We start from the raw sequence: 21,908 nt of genomic DNA on the forward strand, positions 1-21,908 counted from the left end.
ACAGTACATATTAATAACAATAAAACATTTAAGACTCTATTAATTACCTTATGTTATAAACAGGCAGTAAATATGTAACATTACTGACTATTCTGGGCTTACATCTCCTAAGTGCTTATTTTAATTGAACTTCAGCACTAATACATGTAATTGTTACTCTCTTTCCCAGGTTACTCTCTCACTGGGAAGCTGAACACCAGATTGTTTAACTCAAGGTCTATATGGGTAGATTAAATTCCCACCCAGTCTTGTCCCAATTCCCAAATTAATCTTGAAATGGGTAAGAAATAATAAACAACTCGAGGATGTAAGATGCCTTAGAGGACTGGGGCAGGGAGGGTGGGGGGGACTCGAGGGGGGGGCGTCAAGGAAGGGAGGGAATATGGGGATATGTGTATAAAAACAGTTGATTGAACCTGGTGTACCCCCCCAAAAAAAAAAAAAAAAAAAAAAGAAATAATAAACAAGCTCAGCACTGGCCTTGCTTCCCTAATCACACTCCACCCAAACTGATTGGATTAGTCACAGCTTTTCCCCTTGGAATCTATGTGGATGGCCTGTGTACCTGCATTCCCAACCGCACATTCCCAGCCTCTCTCTCCGTTCCAGCCTTAGGTGTGGCCCATGTTCCAAGCCTCTCTTCTCGCATCCTCTCCTGAGTAACTTTGACTCAGTCACCATACGGAAGATCCTAGGTTGCCTGCCACCCCTCCTCTGCACTCTCAAGTATTATATCTGGGGCTCGCCAACTGGAGGATGGATTCTCAGATACCAGCTGCCAGACTCACTCAACCTGCCCCTTTGTCCAGATTCCCAGAGTAATGTTTTGACCATTTAGGACTGTATCTTGGCCTCTCTGAGACAGAGCCTTCCAGCAGTGGACCTGATCACTGCTGGCCATGAGCTTAGCCCGCAGTACCAGTCCCACCTTAGACAGTGGTTCCTGTGTGAGGTCTGGAGCCTTCCTTTTTATCATGAACTGAGAAACAAAGAAATGTCTTTCTCTAACCCCCGAAGTTTTCAATTGGCTTCCTTATGGTGATTACCTTGAGTTTTGATATCTTTGGTTTGGTGATTGAGCACCTCTCCTCCTGTTCCCTCTCCCCCTCCCTCCCCATCTCCCTCTCCCACCCCCAGGGAGGCACAGCAACTACAGAAGCCCTTAGTAAGGCTCCTGTACTCAGGACCTCTCACTGGCTGCTCAGGAGCTTCTAAAAAAATAAACTATGTTTTAAAAAGTGGTCACATTTCATATTCTTCTTAAATTTCCTTTTTATATGCCCTGAGACATAGTTAATCAACTCCTCCTCAGCTTGCAGTTCACAAAAATCCTCCTAAAGTGTGTCCATACCCCTACTCTCAGGGGTTGCGGGGTGAGAAGCCACCCTGTATCCGGGTGTCTAAACTCAAGAATCTGCTAAGAAACAAGGCAACTGATCCTCACTGTTTTCGTATTTCCCTGCAACAGAGCACAGAGAATATGTTTGAGTTTATTCCCTCAAATAGCCCTGATTATAAGCTAGTTTCTTAAAGAAAGTTTTAGTGAGGATTTGTGAACAATATCACTTGTCTTTATTTTGGTTTAAATTAACGGGACTGGATTCTCTTACATTTGGCAAGGTAGATGCATCAGCAAAAAAAGAACCAACATCTTAAAGTCTTGCAGAAGCTAGATAAATTTTAGTGATTTTTTTAAATGCAGAGTATTTCTACAGTTTCTTGGCCAGCTGGTCTTTTTCACTAAATACATCTATCTTTCCTAACATCAAAATGTAGTAAAGGCTTGCGTGTAAAAGTCATAATAGTAATAGTAATGATTATGAGAATAATAACTTATGGTCTCTGCTGGCTGCCGAGTACTGTACACAGTACTTTATGTGCATTAACTCTTTACATTCTCAGAAGAACACTAGGCAGTATGATTGTTTCCTAATCTTAATTAAGAAAACTGAGTTGAGGAAATGTTAAGAAAATTGACCTAGCCCAGCTAGTAAGTGGCAGAACAGAAATTTAAACCTAACCAATCTTTCCATACCTTGACAATGCATACAACTCAATAAACTACATTTGTGTATGATATTATACTCTTCTTGATGAATACTGAAACAGAGTTAGAATACTTCCCAATTGTTTCATGAAAAAGCATTGATATGAAATGTGGCCTTTATATTCAGGTACATACTTCTGTTGCTCTGAACATTATTTGAATAAAAGCTTGCTAATAATTTGAGCAGCTCTAACTTCAAAATTGATGTCCTATTACATTAATAGATGAATATTAACCTTGACATTCAGCTTTTTACATTTTCAACTTCATTGGTACATGAATAATTTTCTCTCTTAGAGTTATGACAGCTTTCATATGCTCTTCTCTTTTCATTTTGGTACTTTGGCACTTTTGGAAACATCTGATAAGATAGCTTGTAGTATGATTAACAGATTAGTACACTTAGCATTTCTCTACTATTTATTTTTCTTGAAGATATCACATTTTCTTGCAGTTTCTCCTTTTCCCTCTCCACTTGCCTCTATTTTCTTCCAAAGAAACTTATTTTGATAATATTGAAATGGTTGAGGAAAAGATTCTAGCCATATAAGTACCCTAAATTTTATCTTTCTATCCTTCAAAGGAATTTTTCAGAAAAAGTTAAAATTAAGTTAAAAACCCATTCATAGGGCTTCCTAGGTGGCACAGTGGTTAAGAATCCACCTGCCAATGCAGGGGACCTGGGTTCGAGCCCTGCTCCAGGACTATCCCACATGCTGCGGAGCAACTAAGCCCATGTGCCACAGCTATTGAGCCTGCACTTTAAAGCCTGTGAGCCACAACTATTGAGCCCGTGTGCTACAACTACTGATGCCCATATGCCTAGAGCCTATGCTCCGCAACAAGAGAAGCCACGGCAATGAGGAGCCTGTGCACCACAATGAAGAGTAGTCCCCACTCACCGCAAGTAGAGAAAGCCCATGTGCAGCAACGAAGACCCAACACAGCCAATAAATAAATTAATTTTAAAAAGAAATGAAGTGGATTCTTTAAACATTTAGAAAACAAATTTATTAAAAAATATCCCATTGATACTATTCATTAATATGTGGTTATAGATTCTAAAGAACTGTCTGTTTTACAGGCAACATGATTACAAGCAAATTACAAATGCAGACTCTATGACCTCAATTAAGCTCTAGGTCACAATCCATTAGAAACAGATTATACATATTACATTAGATGTAAGGAAAAATACATATGCCGCATGATTTGAAACATCAAAATAAATGAGCAATAATTTCAAATAATTCGTCTAAAATTTTTATCAGCATAACCTCAAAAATCATCAGAGAAAAAATTCCTATGCTTAATTTTCACATACAGATACATCGTACTTTCTCTTACCTATTTCATTATTTCACTCTACCCCGGGAACATCTTTGAAGCATTTTCCGAGAATGAGGGACTGGAAGAGATTCTAGTTTTTAGTTGTAAGAATATTAGTTTTTCAGTTTTAAGAGTATTAGAATTAAACTCAGAAATAATTAATTTTAGGGACTTTATTTCGTAAGAATCAAATCGAGTGACTAAAAATTAATTGAAAGCAAATTAAAATTTCAGCGTCATTGTAAAACTGCTTAAGAGAGCTGATCTTAAGAAAACGTTATGAAAGACTGTTATACCTCAGTTTCCACACAGGAGAGTCATTTATCACTAAACTGTTTTCTCTGAAAGTTTTGAATGCTTAAGACCTGGGTTATTATGAAAAGTGCTTTTTGAATATTATGCCTAATATAAAGTTTGATTCTACCTGATCTTCATTCCCATCTGTCAACTCTCACTTCTCCGGTGAAGAATGAAGGGATGAGAATTAACGTCAGCCTTGAATGTAGCATCTCTGACATGGGCAAGCACTCAATGAAGCAGAGGAAAAGAAGCCAAAGCAACGCAAGAATTGGCTGGCCAAGAATATCTTGGGTTACAGAGAAATTCACAAGAAAACAAACAAATAAAAAGAGGGACGGAAGGACATTCCTATTAGGAGGCCTACGGGACACACATGGTCAAAACAAGAGCCCTGTGCCCTGAGCAGCCCTGGCTCCACACAGAGAAAGGGGAAAGGTGGACTTATAAGAAAGTGATTAAAGAGAAGATAGCAAATGTTTGAAAAATAATTTAAAAATTGAAAAGAGTTATGCTTCTGAGAAGATTTTTAAACTATGTCTGGATAGAAAATATGGAGATATATCTAACTATGGTAGTCAATTTAGAACCAACCTGAAATAGTGTTCTTATTGGAATACCCAATTTTTCTCATCTAATTTATGCAAGGTTTCACAAAGGCACCAATGGCCTAGTAAAAGCTTTATAATCTAAATGTTCTTAGTATCACACATTACTAAAGGAAGGCATCTTATCAGGATAGGGTAAAAAGACTTATCCTCTATTACATTTTCTGTTACTTAGTTTGCATCAGGAGAGGCTGATAATTAAACATAAAGGAAGAGACGCCAGTGGTCTAAACACTTTAACAAAAACTAATGGAAGTGTTTCATGGACAGCCAAGGTTTCTTGGACTAAATTACCATCTCTCATACGAAATCCTAGAAAAAGAAATGCAACTCAAAACACAGATTGAAGAAAATAACTTTTAGAAGGAAAGATAATGGCTTTATGACTTAGGAATTTTATGATGGTCCTTTGAGTATTCTTTTGGATTCTAATTCTCTTTCAGTTCATACCATGGATACCCAGTTACTATGATTTGTTTGTGGAAGGAAAATAAAATAAGCCTAAGACTTACCGCCTCCACTTCAGCAGGATCATACCAGACATTGATGTACGGATGCTGTAAGGCGTCGTCCACTGATATCCTTTTTGCTGGGTCAATCACTAGCATCTTTGACAACAAGTCCCTGGCTTGGCTGGCTGAAATGATGAATGAGAAAAAAATTAGTAATGTTTTGATTTTGGCAAGGAAATTTTTTGGAGGGAGAAAAAATTTAAAAAAAAACTCAACAAAAATCAACTAGCACCTTCCGTCCAAATGTCAGGTAACTTCACCAAGTGGTTAGGGAAATGCAAAATGAAATGATATATTTTTTATCCATCAAATTTGCAAAAATAAAAGATGGCATAATATCCCGAACTCCAGGTAATTTCATTCATGTTGGTGGCAGTGTAAGTTGAAAATCATTTTTTAGAGGGCGATTTGGCAGTATCTATCAACATTTTAAGTGTGAATACCTTACGGACCCACAGCTCCACTTCTAGGTATACGGCCTAGAGAAACAATTGACATGGTCATAAAAAGCATACAGAAAGGATGTTCACTGCAGCATTGGTCAAGGATCAAAACACTTTAAACGATCTAAATGTCTACTTAAAGAGCAACTAAGTGAGCCATGGTACAACTGTTTTGGCATTTTAAAAGAATAAGGTAGATCTATAAGTACTCACATGGATGTGGTGTTAAGTGAAAAAAAAATTTGCAGAATGATCTATAGATCCTGATGCCATTGTATAAAACTGTCCCTTCCCAATAAAACAACAAACGTTTCCTTCTGTCTGTATTTATGTATATAAATGCATAGAAAAGGTCTGCAAGTATAATCAACAAACTGAAAATCACAGTTACCTCTGAGGAGAAGAAAATATGCATGTGTGTTGCTTGCATAATTAAAAATAAATTTAAAAGAATGATATTTTTAGAAAGGAAACAAAATGAGTGTACACCCATCATTTTAAAACTTTTCTGATCTGGGAAAAAAGATAAAGCAGTGTCTATAAGGAAGCAAGGAGGTCAGGGGTGACTTTTTGAAGATGGGAGAGATGATGAGAACTTTAACGGGAGCAGAAGCATCAAGGATTGAGAGGAGGGGACAGATTTGAGAGAAAGAATCCACAAGACTTAGTAACCAAATTGATGTGGGAGATGTTCAGTTTATAAAATATACATTGTCTACTGCGTGCCAGGTACAGTGTGAGATGCTAGGGATATAAAAAAATTACACAGTGATAATCACTGAGTGTATTTATTTAATAACATTGCTAAAGAACACTCTAAAAATCTCTGAAAATACATAAAATTGTAAAGAAAATACAGTTCCAAACTGGTCTGGAAGTTTTTACGGTGAAAATATTCAATTTATTCCAAACATATGGTAAAACTTCAAATTAAAGAAAGCAAAATCTAAATTGGTTTGTTAAATCAGAAAAAAGGCAATGTGTTTGAATCCATGAATATGTATCAATTTTAATTATCATTTTTTTCTGATTATTAAGGAAATAGGGGCTAATTATAGAAAATTTGAAAATCACATAAAATATAAAATCCAGAAAAACTAACCTTCCCCACAGGCAATCACTCTCGTTATTAATGTATTCTCTTCTAGATTTTTGTATTTTTTCATAATTTTGATTATACTACAATTAAAATGTAGCAATCTATCACATCTACAGCATTAGTATTTCTTGTGTTGTTACATTTTAATAAAATACTTTTTATATATTTATTTATACTAATTACATATTTATAAAAATCACTAGTTAAATTAGACTGGAAGATTTTTTTATTTCTATTAGTCATTTTTCTGGGGATCTAAATTCTAGAAATTTAATTTCTGTTGCTTCCAAACTGACACTCTGAAGTTCACAAGAGTAACAAAAGTACAGAAATATACATTAATTTGCAATATTTAATCTCTCATTGTTAATGACCCCATTATGATCCAACAGGACGGCATTTGTTTACTTCATTGGTTCAAGGATCTCTTTGATTTGTAACTGATCTCATACCCAGACTCACACAGTCCCAGAGGTTCTCCCATCAAACCCACCCATGTTTCTGCTCTCAGGGTGGGGACTGGAGTGGTCTGCTCATCAACAGGTGCGTGAACTACAGTAATACCAAACCACCTTACTAAGAAACAATGATCAATACTGCTTGTAGGGAACAAAATGAGGAAGAGGAAAAGGCTTTAATTCCTCATTTTTCATTCTTTCATTTGTAAGTAAACATCTTATACTCTTCAGTAAACAGAATAAATTCTTCCCTTTGATTAGTTGTATAATTCTTTATAATTTGTTGATTTTATATTACAATTATAATTTAATAATCATAAATATGTAAACTAGTTTTTTAAATTTTTTAATTTTTTAATAATTTTTAAAGTTTACTTTCCATTTACAGTTATTACAAAATATTGGCTATATTCCTCATGTTGTACGATACATCCTTGAGCCCTACACCCACTAGTTTGTACCTCCCACTTCCCACCCCTATATTTCTACCCCCCCACACTAGTAACCACTAGTTTGTTCTGTTTAGCTGTGAGTCTGCTTCTTTTTTGTTATATTCACTAGTTTGTTGTATTTTTTAGATTCCACATATAAATGATATCATACAATATACGCTTTTCTCTGTCCGACTATTTCACCCAGCTTAATGTCCTCCAAGTCCACCCATGTTGCTACAAATCACAAAATTTCATTCTTTTTTACAGCTTAGTAGTATTCCATTTTGTGTGTGTGTGTGTGTATCACATCTTCTAGTTTATTATTTGCAAAAGTAAAATAATTGTAGAAGTTCAAATTGAATTAAAAAGCCAAAAAAATCAATAAAGTTGAAATGATATCATGAAGCGTGGTATTTTACTTAATAGTTTCTCTACAAGTGCTGGCATTATCTCAGATAATTTAATCAGGGCTTTGTGGTCGCTATATTGTTACAGTGTAAGTATCCTAATAGGAAGGGGTTACTTTTGCCTGACATGTCAATTAGCATTATAAAGACATATATTCTTCAAAATCTCTACCTGGGGCATTAGCTCTTCTTCAATCTGCACATAGCCGATGTTGCTCTTAAAAGCAGTAGATTTAGTAATAATTTAGTCTGTTGTCATTCAGACAGCCAGTAGAGGTAGCTAAAGGAAGAAACCGAACTGTGCAACAAAAGTGTCACAAACACAGAAACAATGCTGTACATTTAAAACCCACCAGATAAAAGTTTGGAGGAAATAATAAGACCCTGGGAAGTTGCAGCACTGCATTTCAGTTTTTCCATCTAAGTCTATATTAGCTATAAATTAAGTCTGTAAGTTAAATCTGTAGCTAATTAATTGTCCACTGAACATCTGGGGTAAAATTTCACAAGCATATGTCCTTTTTTGGGATAATGTATAGATCCATCTAAAATAATAATTATATTATTAATAAACATTTATTATTATTTTTATATGTAACAGTTACTGAGCATTTACTGTGAGTCAGGCACCATTCTAAGTGTTTGACAAATTAGTCAACTAATCCTCCCAATGACCCTATAAGGTAGATACTTTCTACCTACATTTGTGAAAGCAGGTACAGAAACATTAGATAACTGGCCCAAGTTCACACAGATTTTAAGGGACAAGATTTTCCCACCAGCGAAAGAAAATCAAATTTGCTTCAAAATCACATTCTCTAAAATGTCCTAAGTTAAACTAAGAATTAACATATTATTTATACTATACTTTATACATTGCCAAATTTATTCAATCCTATAACTAAGGCACTGTGATCCCTGTTTTGTTGGTGAAGAAATTAAGATTTGTTACTAAAGTTCATAACTGCAGACATAGTAGTAGAAAATTACTTATTAATGAAAGTGTTTATATTGAATACAAAAAGTGTAAGTAAAAATCTCATTGTCACTCTAAAATGAAAAAATGGTGGCTAAGCATTCTGTAAAATACAAATAAAACTCAAACATCTATAGCTCTAAGATTTGACAGCTAAAAACCTGTGTTGAAAATATTTTTGAGGTAATAAAAAGAACTGGAACAATTATTTCAATGTATATCACGTTGGTCTTTTAGAGTTAACACAGCAAAACAATTTTAAGATTCTGCATAAGCCCCACGAAACAGTTTAACCTGCACCAGTCACACACTTTATTACTAACCTTCTCTCTGAATATCCAGGCAATTTTCAAATCCTTGGCTTCTCCCCCTTTGTAAGGAAGATCTTTTAAAAATACCTCTCCTTAAATTGAGGTAGTTCAAGTTAAAGAAATATGTCTCTATGGTTTGCCCATCACCGACACAGTGGTTCTGAAGTTGTTCCTGAGGGGCTTACCTTTGAGTTTATTGTGCTCAGAGTCCGCTGGGAAGAGGGAATCTGGAAAGAGCTTGGGGAAGGTGAGTCCTGCATACTTGGGCCGATTCTCCACATAGTTTCTTACTGTGGGTTGCAATTTCTTCATGAACTCTGGACATGGTGTTCCTAGTTGCTCAATTACCTTGTTCCACTGGTCAATATCTGAGAATTGAATAGTTAAGGGCAAAAACAAGTGCAGACCACCAGCTCTTGCCTTTCACTAGCTGGGAGACTAACTGCTTCTCAGAATCCTGAGCAGTCATCAACACAAATGGAGTTTTAATAAACAACAAAGGACAAAAATATAAAATCAGACTGTTAGGCAGTGAATCCTCTTGGAATTTTAAATTCATTTTTGAAACATATACACTTTTGGGGAATAAGCATTACTTAACAAAATAAAATATCATGAAATAGTCTTTGGGTTGTAAAGACGAAAAGGTATTTAAATAACACAAGATTTCTTCTATTGAGCTAAATTTCTACATAACCATGTGATTTGGAAGAGAAAAAATATAATGACACAGAATAATATTGTCCTGAAATTACTTCAGCCATTTATTTTCTAAAAATGACAAATGCACAAATATTTTATAAGATTTATTTATATTTTTCTTAAATTCTCTTTAAGATTTTTTTTTCCATTCTCTGTCAAATGGGAAATTTCCTTATCTGCTATTTCTCACTCATATGCATTACCAATAGTATCAATATAATTTTTGAAAATCCACTAATTCTTTACCAAAGACTTAAAAAAATTCTATTTATCAAAGTGCAGTTTCATACCTATTTTCTTACTTCTGATAATAGTGCCCTATATCCCTGAATATTGGGGATGTGAGGGTAAACATAGGATGTTCAATTTAAGACAACAGATTTCAACCAAGTACATGTGTTTCAAAAGCATGTTAAGCATGGGGAATTCTGCAAGAAAAATATTACCTCTCCATGAAAGTTAATCCTTTCCAAAACTTGGGGGTCTTTGACAGACATACCCACTGATTGAGATTTTCTTTTTCATCTATCATTGATATTTGGTACATCAGAGCCTTGAAAAAGATGATACTAACTATGAAAACTCTGAAGAGCCAACTGGAAGAAGTTAATTTCAAACAGATTTCCTTGCCTTGTGTCAATGAATGATGGAGGCCTTAGAAATTCTTAAATCCAATAAAACAAGCAATGTTCTCTCCTATGTTGTTTATTCTACAACTCTATCTTTAGTGTAAAGTTAATTCATTTCTGCTAATGTGATCTGTGACAGTTCAGGGAACTTTACTGTAATATTACTTAACTGAGATTTGTAAAATTTTTACCCCAAGTGTTACATAGGCTTGAACTAAAAAAGATGGGCAGTCCTGACAAAAGGCAAAATTAACTACATTCAATAAAAATAAATATATAATGCAAACAATGTATATAGGTGATTGCACAAAGGTAAAATCCAGCTAATTTGCAAAGTCTCTTCTATTTCCCTTATAATCCAGCTGAATAAAACTTAAATTATTACATATCCTCTCAGTTATTGAGGTGAAAAAATATATGATTGTGTAATATTAAGAAATGAAGTAAGGATGGGAAAAACTGAAGAATATTCCTTTAGGAAATGATAGGAATAATTAAACAAGAATGGTTTCAGTAAAATTCATCTAAATTACCATGTGCATGAGAATATAGTAGTAAGTGAGAATCATTAGAAATAAACTAAAAATATTGCAAAAGATTAGAGTTAAAAGTTACTCTTAGACAAAAACTTATGTTAGTAATATGGATATAGGTAAGCTAGAATTACTTAGATATATTTAAATAGAAAACATTAATACAGTTAAATAAATCTCAGTGCTTACACTGTAAATTATGAAAAGAGATCTACTCTTTAATACAGTTATCATGCCCTAACAAGTCATCATTTAATCATTGGTCAAACTTCTTTAGAATTCTAAAGATTTGATGTCAAACTAAAAATAAGGGCAAAGAATCTGTCAGATTTTCTGTAAAGGAGTCTGTTAACAAAGTTGGCAAAATACTCCCAACACACTATTATAGTTACATTTAGCTAGTAATATACAGTTATTTAGTTAAAAAATGGTTGCTTTTAAAGTAATGTTCCCAAAACAATTACATGGTATTTTTATGGAAGAGTTTAAGGAGAGTCAAATATTCTGGAATTAAACAAGAACTATTAAAATGTTTCTTATTACAAGTTATAATTAAAGTCTATAGAAGCACTCAGTACATCTTCCTACCTTAAACTTTTTTTTAGATGAAACACTATTGTGGTCCTTGATGTAATGGTTTACAAAAAGAAGGGAGGCAAGAATCTCTATTATTGATAATGAAATAATTGAATATTTTAACTGCAAATATGTGGTACAGTCATCTTTAAAATTGTGTGCCTCTATTTTAACCAATCCATTTCAGGTTCCTTCTTCCCACAAACTTGACTAGTATATTTAAGTGGTAAGTACTTGTTTTCCAGATGTTCACGGGATTGCAACATAAACAACTACATCCACTATCCTTAATTAACCACATGATTTTTCTTTATAATCATAATTAACCAAAGATAAGCCAAGACTGGAAGTAATGTCTTCTGGCTCCAAATCCATTGTTTGTTCTAAGGATTCCAGTAAGAAAAAGGGCAAGTTTGGAACTGATATGTTAAAAATTGCTTTAATTTGACCATAAAATTGATGGTATGTTTGTCACAGGCAATTGCTCTTAACGCCTTTGAAACTGTTTACCTAGTCTATTAGGTCAATATATCCACATAAAACAATTAATATTATTAATATTTTAAATAGAAAATAAGGTGATATTTTTAAAAGAAATTTTTTGAATCATCAGATTTCCACAATGAAGGATTTCTTTGCTTTAGCACATTAATAAGTCATCATTTTTCTACTATATGAGTAAAGATGTGAATATTTACAGATTCTAGCCTGCACAGTTATCAAAAAAGCAATAAATATATATTTTTAATATTTTTGATCTACTATTTCAGAAATTATCATACAACATAATTATGAAAGGTATTTAATAAAAATTGAAAAATGTCATTTAATAGGAATTATTTGAAAATTTCCTCATCTAGTTCTAAAGTCATCACATAAAAATAGTCATATTACAAAAAGTTTGATTTTATAAATAGCATACGAGGATAAGATAATGTGCAAATAGTGACTATTATTAATGTCTTCAATAAATAGTATTGTAATAGATGACTGAAACAAAGTAAATATAGATTGTAAAAATTATCTGAAATCCTAAGATTAAAAATTATTCCAGCTAATTTTTGTCAATTAGCCAAGAACTTACATTTAATGCTCTCCTTTTACATTAGCTTCCTTGGTTGAGGAAATTTCTAAAATATATAACAAACTGCCTTGAACCTAATGTATGAAAAATGCTTTATTATTTTCTGGGTATTTGGGGGTCATAATTTATACTATACACATTTAAGCTTTTAGAAGCTACTAAGTGGAATCATAAAGAGTTGTTTAATGACTTCATTCTACTATGCCATTTGAATTACTGTACCTTCTATTTATGTTTTTCCATCATTGATTACTTTTTGTTATGATGACTATGGTTCCAAGAGTTGACACCTTCATGAATTCAGACTTACTTTTTACTCTGCCCTAAGCCTTATATTCAATATTCTGCGCAAAAAATTTCTGACATTATTTGCAACTTAACGAATATCAGTGTTTGTCCCCAAATTCTTAACTATGTTTTGAAAGATATCGTTCAAGAGTACAGTCTGTATAGAAAAGTTCCAGGAGAGGCTACTTAATCTTGCAAGCCAACTAGCTGGCTGGTTGGCACTGTGTTGTGTATTATTGTGTGGTTTTATGTTAGCCCTGTATTTATGTCTGAAATGAATGTGCAGTAGGGAAGTGGAGGTACGCATATCACGTGTTAGGGATGGTGATATAAAACTGTGGTTCCCAAACTGAATATTCATAACATAAAGATAACATAAACAAAAATACAGATCACTCCCCTCTGCCCATTGATCTACAAGATTTTGAGTGCATATGTCTGAGATGATATTATTAAAGAACACCAATAGTAAATGCAATCCAGGTGGCCCCTGGACTATATTTGAGAACATTAATGATCTCTTGTGAATTACGAAGTCCAGATTTAAGAATAAAGTACTAACCTGTTTCAGTTTTATTATACAAATTAGAATAGGGTCAATTTCACCAAAAGATTATTCCACAGCTACTTGTTATGGAAAACTTAGGGGTCGTTGACTTGAAAATATTTCAGGGAAAGAAAAATCCTAATATTTGTTCCTTTTTCCCATGTCACTTTCCTGAAAAGACCATGGGAAATAATGACAAGTAGGCTCCATGCAGAGAAAGAGGGGTTCTACCCATCAACATCTAGGGAAGGATTGAAATTATATGTTGCTATCATATATCTATGGGGTGATATAATATCATATTATATGGGATGCTACTCATGGGAAGTATAAAAGCTATGCAATACAAAGTTTAAAATATTTGACAATTTATTCTCCAGTAATTACTCCATATTTCTCTATGATAAAATTTGTTCTTAAAGGAATTCTTACTTCTGAGGACATTCTAAAAATCAGGATAGATAGAAATATATATATATATATTTTTTTTTTTCATATGACATAGGTCTGGATTCACATTTTCATGGTTATGTCTTGAGTTGTTCTGTTACTTTAAAAAATATTTTTACTCTTTTTTTTCATTTGAAAATGTTATTTTCCTCTCAAAAATCCTCCTCAAATTCTAATAACATGAAATATGAATAAGTGACAATGCACAATTGTAACTAACATCTGTTTTCATTATAAATGAGCACAAGAAGAGGAAATAGTACAAGACAAAACACACTGAAAAACTCAAAGCTGATAATTTGAGTAAACGGCTATTTGTTCACTGGCAGCAGATTGCTCATGGAATACTGTGGGACATGAAATAGCCAAAGGCTGATATTTGAAGCATGATGTATATACACCTCAGTATAATCTATTTCCTCTTATAAATCTATGTATTATTATAATCTATATTTACGTACAAAGCAAAAAATGAAGAGACATTTCACATACAAGCAAATCCAACATACATTAATATGCGTCACAGTGTAGAATTTTCATTAAGTTACTGAAGGTTAATCTTTGGGGCACTCATTTGTACAGACCCCTTACAAACTCTGTGCCTAGTTTTGTATTTGTAATATTTTTTTTCATAACATCCTCCTCCAACTGCATGAAATTCTGGCCTCACAAAGGTTAGATCTGACTCTACGTGCATTTTGAAACTAGAAGTCTTGGAGATCATTTACATTGACATCTGTATTTTATAGCTGAAAAATGTCAAGGTCTTTTAAAATTGGTAAGTAAAATGACTTCAAACAAATAAGCTAATACAAACAGCTCCCAACACTAAAATGAATACAGAATTCTATTTAACAGAAGTTTTGGTGACTCTGTACTCTGTTCTGTGAGACTCTCTCTGAAAGATTACATTCATTTCTGGGTATAACACTCTACAACAAAGAGGTTAAGAAGGGACAATGAAGTTTACATGAGGTTAAAAAATGCTATATGAGGCACATTTGACAAAACTTCTTATGTTTCAACTAAAAAAGGAAGGAGACAATCCCTGCCCCCCCATCATAATACTTTGATCCCTCTTATCCCTTAGCTGTTATCACCCTCTAATAGATTGTGCCTTTTATTTTAAATTTCATGAGGACAAGGATTTTTATCAGTTTTGTTTACTTATATATCCCTGGATACAAGCACATGGTAAGTGCTCAAAAATATTTGTTGAATAAATGGATGTCTACTTTATGTCCAATTAGAGTTTTTTCACAAAGATAATGTGAAGAATAGAAGAAAGTATTAAAAGAAACAAAAGCTGAGAAATTCCAGGAATTGGAGATAGGTTGGAATTCAGGCAACACAGTGAATCCTGAGAGATAAATCAAAAGAAATCCAAACCTAGTCACATAGGAGAGAAACAGCAGATAACCAAAGACCAAGAAAAAAATTCCTAAATGAAAGCAGAAAAAAAGGACAGACTATGCCCAAAGATGACTATCACAATGACAGCTAGTTATTCACCAGTGCTACTGAAAACAAAAAGCCAGTGGAATAACACTTCTAAAATGCTGGAAGAAATGGCTGTCAATCTAAAATTCTATATCCAACAAAGCTATCTTTCAAGTAAAAGAATGCCAGTCAAAAACAGAGTTTTATCATCAAAGACTCCCACTAAAGAAATCTAAAGGATGTACTTCAGAAGGAAAGAAAATAATCTCAAAGTAAAGGGCCAAATTGCAAGAAATAGTGATAAGCTAAGAAAATGATAATCATAAGGATGAATCAAAACAAACTCTACGTGTATGTGATCAAATGACAATATGGTCAACTTATGAAGCTGAAAGAAGAGAATTAAAATACTGGGCATAGATAGCATATTTAAATTGGTATAGTAATGATCTAAGTTATCAGCACATGCTAAGTCATACAGAGCGAAGTAAGCCAGAAAGAAAAAAACAAATACCGTATGCTAATGCATATATATGGAATCTAAAAAGATGGAAATGATGAACTCAGTGGCAGGGCAAGAATAAAGATGCAGATGTAGAGAACAGACTTGAGGACACGGGGATGGGGGGTGGCGAAGGGGAAGCTGGGACGAAGTGAGAGAGTAGCATTGACATATATACACTACCAAACGTAAAATAGATAGCTAGTGGGAAGCTGCTGCATAACATGGAGATCAACTCGATGATGGGTGATGACCTAGAGGGGTGGGATAGGAAGGGTGGGAGAGAGGCTCAAGAGGGAGGGGATATGGGGATATATGTATAAATACAGCTGATTCACTTTGTTGTACAGCAGAAACTGGCACAACAGTGTAAAGCAATTATACTCCAATAAAGAGCTTAAAAAAAAAGAGAAAGATAAAAATTGTCCAAATTAAAACAGCAATTCTCCACAAATTAATTTATAGAGTCAATACAATTCAAATATAAATACCAATAGGGATCATTTTATAGAAGTTAGCAAGCCAATTCTAAAATATTTGAGAAAGGTCATTAATAGCTAAGCTACTTCTGAAGAAGACAAAGAAGGGGGATATTTACCCTGCCTGATATGTGTGTAGTATACATTTATATTCATTAAGAAAGGGTAGTAGTGGTATAGAGATAGATAAACAAACCAGTGGAACAGAATATAGATCCCAGAATTTAATACCCCTTCCCCCTAAATGTGAAAACTTATGACAAAGATAGTTTTATAGACCAATGAAGAAAGAATTAGCTAGTCAGTAAATGGAACTGAAATCCCTCTTTCACATCATACACAAAAATCATTTCCAAGTTAACTAAAGGCTTAAATATAAAGATTAAACTTTAAAACATTCACAGCAAAATTATAAGAATATAAAGGCATCAAAGAATTCTTAAACAAGACATAACAATACATGAGCTATAAAAAAATAAAAACAGATGGCCAAATTCCAAAATCACTATACAACAAAATGGGAAAGTAATCTAAACATAGAGAGAAATATTTGCAACACATAAAATGGACAAAGATTAGGTACCAGAATAAATAAAGAACTTTTACTAATTAGTTTTTAAAAATACAATGGAAAAAAATTGTTTTAAAAAAACGAAAGACATATTACCAAGAGGGAAATACTAACAGCCAATTAACGGGAAAAGATACTTGCAAAGAAAATGTAAATGAAATCTCCAATGAAATAGGATTTTATAGCCAAGAGATAGCTAACAAATTTAAATGCAAATCTGAGAATATTGAGTTGGTAAGGATGTGGAATAGATAGTTACATTTATATACTGTTATTCTGGAAATCAATCTGATGTTACACAGTCAGGTTTAAAATGTGCACACCTATGAGCCCATGCATTTATCATAAATAATCTTATCCATGTGCTCCAGGAGACCTATAGTCACTGTTAAAAGCAAAAGCTAAAACTCAATATATTTCAAAGTCTATAGGAGAATGGATTTACTGCAGAATATTCATAGACTGGAATACTATACAGCAACGAAAATGAATGAACTATTTCTGATGCATCAAAATGGATCACTCTTAAAAATATAATGTTAAGTTTAAAAAAAGCAAGTCACAAAATAATGTACAATATGTAAAACAGATAAAACTAAATAATTTGTTGCTTAGGGATACGTATGCATGTGGTAAAAATAAAAGGAAAGTCAAGGAGATTGTAAAAACATGTCTTTAGGACTGTTCTCTTTTCTCTGGGGAAGAGAGGATATAATTGAAGAGATGCACAAAAAAATTTCAAAAGTATTGGTTATGTTCTACTTTTTAACCTGAGTGGTAGTATATGTGTGTTCATTTTATTAATCTTCTTCAAAAGCTATAAATTTAATATTAATTCACTTGTGTAATATAAAATATTTTTTAATTTTTAAAGTAAAAGTGTCTGCCAGGATGAAATTCATTAGGACATCTCCCAATAGAAAAGTATCTCAATAGTTGAATTCTGACTCTTCTGTAGAAAGTTAAAAACACTTTATTTGAATAATATTCAATTAATATGTATCTTAAAATACATCTACTAATAAAGTAGCATACAAATATATAAAATTTTAAGAACTGTTTTTGGCTATCTAAATTCCTCAATGCTAAAAATATTGTGTTGAATTTGTTTAGGCATAAAAGATGAAGGGTAGAAGACCTTATTAAGATTTTAATTTTTGCTGTTGAGTTATTTTATATATTAAGAAGACATGCATAGTTCATATTGCAAGAACTTTTATCGATCATTTATTTTGAGAATGTCTTCATATAAGTGAGGATATGTCGATTAAAAATCATATGACTCCCTATGATATATCATATACATGTATACTATACATACTATATATCTAATAGATTTAGATATAATTTTATTGTGCTTTCAGAAAAGTCATATTTAATAATAGGGAATTTTAAAAAATCAGTAATCTGTCTTGCATTTTAAGAGTTTAATGTTATGATACTCAATGTTCATAATTTGTTTGCTTGAAAAGTACTGATTTAAACTTACCTTTTCATGTTTGAAATGATGAAAAGACCACATCTCACACTGAGAGGAGATATCTTATAAAATAATTCCCATTTGCCCTTCAAAAAATTTACAAATGTATCCTTATACAAGAGCTTCAGAAATGACCCAATTTAAAAATATCAAGCTCAAGTGCTGAAAGGACATCTAATATGAGACTTTTTAACATTAGCAGCAACCCAAAGGTTTACTTATAAGGGATTCTGATACCCAAGTTAAGAAATCATAACCAAGCAACTTCTCTCAAAAAAATGGATTCTAAGAAATGTTCATCTATATTTAATAACTCAGTTGTGGAAATCTGATTTGATTTTCTTTAACAGAAAATGTAAGAAAAGTAATGAAAATCAATCATTTTAATTTATAGGTGGCAAATAATTCATTTCAGTCATCAATTATTCAAGCACAATGAACTTCTGAAAAATCGAAGAGTACAAAGTTAAGAGGTTGAGTCTATTTTTATCAAATATCTAAAATTTGCCAAACTTAAGAACTGTTTCACGTTCATGTCCAAAGGCCAAACTCAAGTTTATAATTCATTGGGAATCAAAGAAATCCTGTTTGTTTAAAATTTGAGGGAATTCAGTTTTTATCACGCCAACACACTTTTAAAGAGCATTAACATAAACATGAACGTGGCAAATTTATAGGTGCTACTTAGTAAAATGTATATGTAGGAGACAATACTGCAATATAGACATGAATTTTTTAGAAATAAATGTATGTCTGTATTAGACTAGAAAAAAGTTTTTAGTAAGAATAGAACTAAAAGTAGTGCAGCTTTATTTTTAACTAACTAGAACATTTGAGGTTAAGGTTTTTATTCCACAAAAACTGAGTACCTAACTCAGTCACTTTTAAACTGGTCCTTAATACATACAAAGAATATATGTATGCAATGATATATATGTAATATATTAATCCTCAAAGCAAAGGGCTAGTTATAGTACAACTAGGCTACAATATCAGAAATTAGATTTACTTTAATTATACATTAAAACCCCATTAACACAGGCTCAATTTTGTTTTTGAATTATGATCATTTAAGTAATGATCATTTTATCTTTAGTATGGTGAGGATATAATACTTTCATAAGTGACTGCATGTAGGAGGATATTTAACTACCTAAGAAAATAAGGTATTATAAACCCATGTACTAAATCACACTATCCATATCTTTTTAATACTGCAGAGCCTCTAGAATCTTTAATTGCTAATTATTAACTACTTAAGAGAGGATCATTTTTACTTATCTAAGTATTATAAATTTATTTTCTTCAGATATTTCATATAATCATTAATTAATGAGGTTTTAATTATTGTACTTAATAATTTGGAGAAAAGAAGAGCAGGAACAGAGCTATTATTCTTAGAAATTAAGTAAATGAGAAAAATAATTTTAGAAGATCAATTTTAAAATGAAATTCATAAGAATGCTCATGATTATGTGTTAATAATAAACCTATTGCATTTGTGAGTAAATATAAATCTAACTGATAAAGGATTTCCATGTCAAGTGAATATTTCTTATGATATGAAAGCATAAATCTTTAGTCTTAAACTAAAAGATCTTATTTATTGTCTAGCTATGAATATAACTTAACAACAAAAAATAGTAAAGAGTATATCACTGTCATTAGTTTCATAGGACTGAATTAAGGCAGACCTTTTGATAGCATATTGAATATTCCATATTTGATACTGTATTACCCACATAAGATCTTGCTAGGAGACAAGGTTACTCTACCACAATGCCAGCATTTGACATTGGAGTCTCATAGAACCCCTCTAAGGGCAGTGAGACTACACCATCAGCAGTATTGTACTGGAGACCAAAAGGAATTGATTGAGAATGATACCCATAGAGACTACTGGCTGCTAAGAAGGATACGATCAGTGCCAGGAAACAGCACTGCACCTTTTATCATTTCTCCCATGATGCACCCTACTGACCACATGTCAACTGAAAACAAAAATGAAATGAAGATAAACAAGAAGACAGGAATAGAGCAGCAAATAAATGAAAACACTTGGCTACCCATGCCATAGAGCAATGGTCTGACCTTTTGCTGACTAGATAAGAGGCCAGTCTTGCAGTGCTTTAAACAGTGGAATGAGAAGAACACAAGAATGTCAGGGCCCTTTCTGCTATGCAACTGAACTAACAATGCCACTCAATGCCACCTAACGTATAATAATATTACTTTGCAATTATAATTCAATGATTAATTTAGTTTCTGATTTAAGGTCTCATTTGCATTCATCTACTAGAATCCTACTGATTTGTATTGCAAATTATTCTAGATTGTGTTAATATGGGAAACATGCAAATTGGTTTTTCTTTCATTCTTTTGTATACCATACTAGGAGGAAAGAAAAAAAAAAGGAAAGAAAAGCTGATCTGCCAGCAACCTCAGAAGAAAGGGTTTCTTTTATAAAACACACTTACTCTTATTTATAAATATGAATAAATTTCAGGAGGTGAAATGCCAGTTCAAGAATGAGTGTTTGGAATATGCTGGTTCAGTTTCATTGACTCCCATTAAAGGAGCATGTTTCTAAACAGGAAGCCTTGTCCTATTCTCCTTCTTCTCATAAGCGTGGTTGCTTTATAATGGTAAGAAATGCTGGCTTTCAAAAAGGGTGGTTCAACATGAAATGAACAACGTGACTTAGAGAGGTGACACTTCTTCTGAAACTGTGAATCAAAAGAAACCTGGAATTCAAGGTGAAATCACAGTGGTCTCTCTGCTATTGCCAGTTATCATCCAGAACTTAAACCCAGCAAGCTAGGGTGGAGGGCACTCAGGGAGGGGCAAGATGGGGAAGCAAGAAAGTGAACTCTCTCCTTAACTATACTTGGGTACTCACGCATTCCTATTGAAAACGCAGAAAGAAAGACAGGTCATTCTTATGGGGGAAAACAACCTAGAAGGATAAGGGAAGTTGGGGGGGAACAAACAGGGAAAGGCATTAGGAGAGCAGCAGCACACTATAATTTTGCTCCAGTTACTCTTCAAATTACATCCTGTAATTTGGCAGTGACCTTAATGGGTTCCTCATGAGTCTTTCCAATGTGAAAATCTCAGTCAGGTTAAACTCAAAGTTTTCAAAGTTGGACTCAACACCCAAATAGAGTGATCACTGCAAAGAAATGGTTACAGCTTTGAAGGTGATAAGCATACCCAGAGAAGCAAATTTGTTTTGCTTCCATTTTAGGAAAGCAAGTGACATGCAAAAATTTCAGGGAAAGATAGAGCAAACAGTTGTGCATCCCTGTTAACTCATTTGCAATTCCAGATAATATCTCTCACAGAGGCTGGTATGGTGAATACTTTGATTAAAGGGAAAAAAAATCTCTGAAAGGATATTTGCTTTTGAATGGCAAATATTCTTATCATACTGTCCAAAGTGACCAGTCTGATTACATTGTTATTTACCATGTATCTACCTTTTATAGATATTGTGGGAGAGAGAGGTAAAAAATATACAGCTATAAACTCAACAAGCAAGGTTTTCTCCTGCCTGCATCCATTCAAACATTTGGAAAAGGCTATTTCTGCCACAAACCTATCTGCTAGTTAGAGAACACCCATTTCTATTTTTTATTTAATGCAAAAAAAAAATCTCTTCTATGTCATCTCTGGCAGATACTCATATTTTTGCTCCAGAACCAAC

The 21,908-nt window shown here is 33.1% G+C and overlaps 1 protein-coding gene across 4 annotated transcripts in view; it reads right to left on the minus strand.

The window, feature by feature from the left end:
• The window catches only part of MAPK10 (mitogen-activated protein kinase 10), a 292,384-nt gene that overhangs the window by 33,999 nt on the left and 236,477 nt on the right, over nt 1–21,908 (minus strand). For 3 of the 4 annotated variants that reach the window (XM_057729534.1, XM_057729535.1, XM_057729536.1), the window contains 2 exons: nt 9,107–9,289; nt 4,794–4,918 (listed from right to left, as the gene is read on the minus strand). In XM_057729534.1, the coding sequence (XP_057585517.1) occupies nt 4,794–4,918; nt 9,107–9,289 (308 nt within the window). Of the gene's footprint in view, nt 1–4,793; nt 4,919–9,106; nt 9,290–20,121; nt 20,194–21,908 lie in introns of all 4 variants that reach the window. The other variant, XM_057729537.1, reaches the window with a different exon arrangement.

Source organism: Hippopotamus amphibius, chromosome 3 (assembly GCF_030028045.1).
Source record: "Hippopotamus amphibius kiboko isolate mHipAmp2 chromosome 3, mHipAmp2.hap2, whole genome shotgun sequence".
Taxonomy (NCBI): Eukaryota; Metazoa; Chordata; class Mammalia; order Artiodactyla; family Hippopotamidae; genus Hippopotamus; species Hippopotamus amphibius.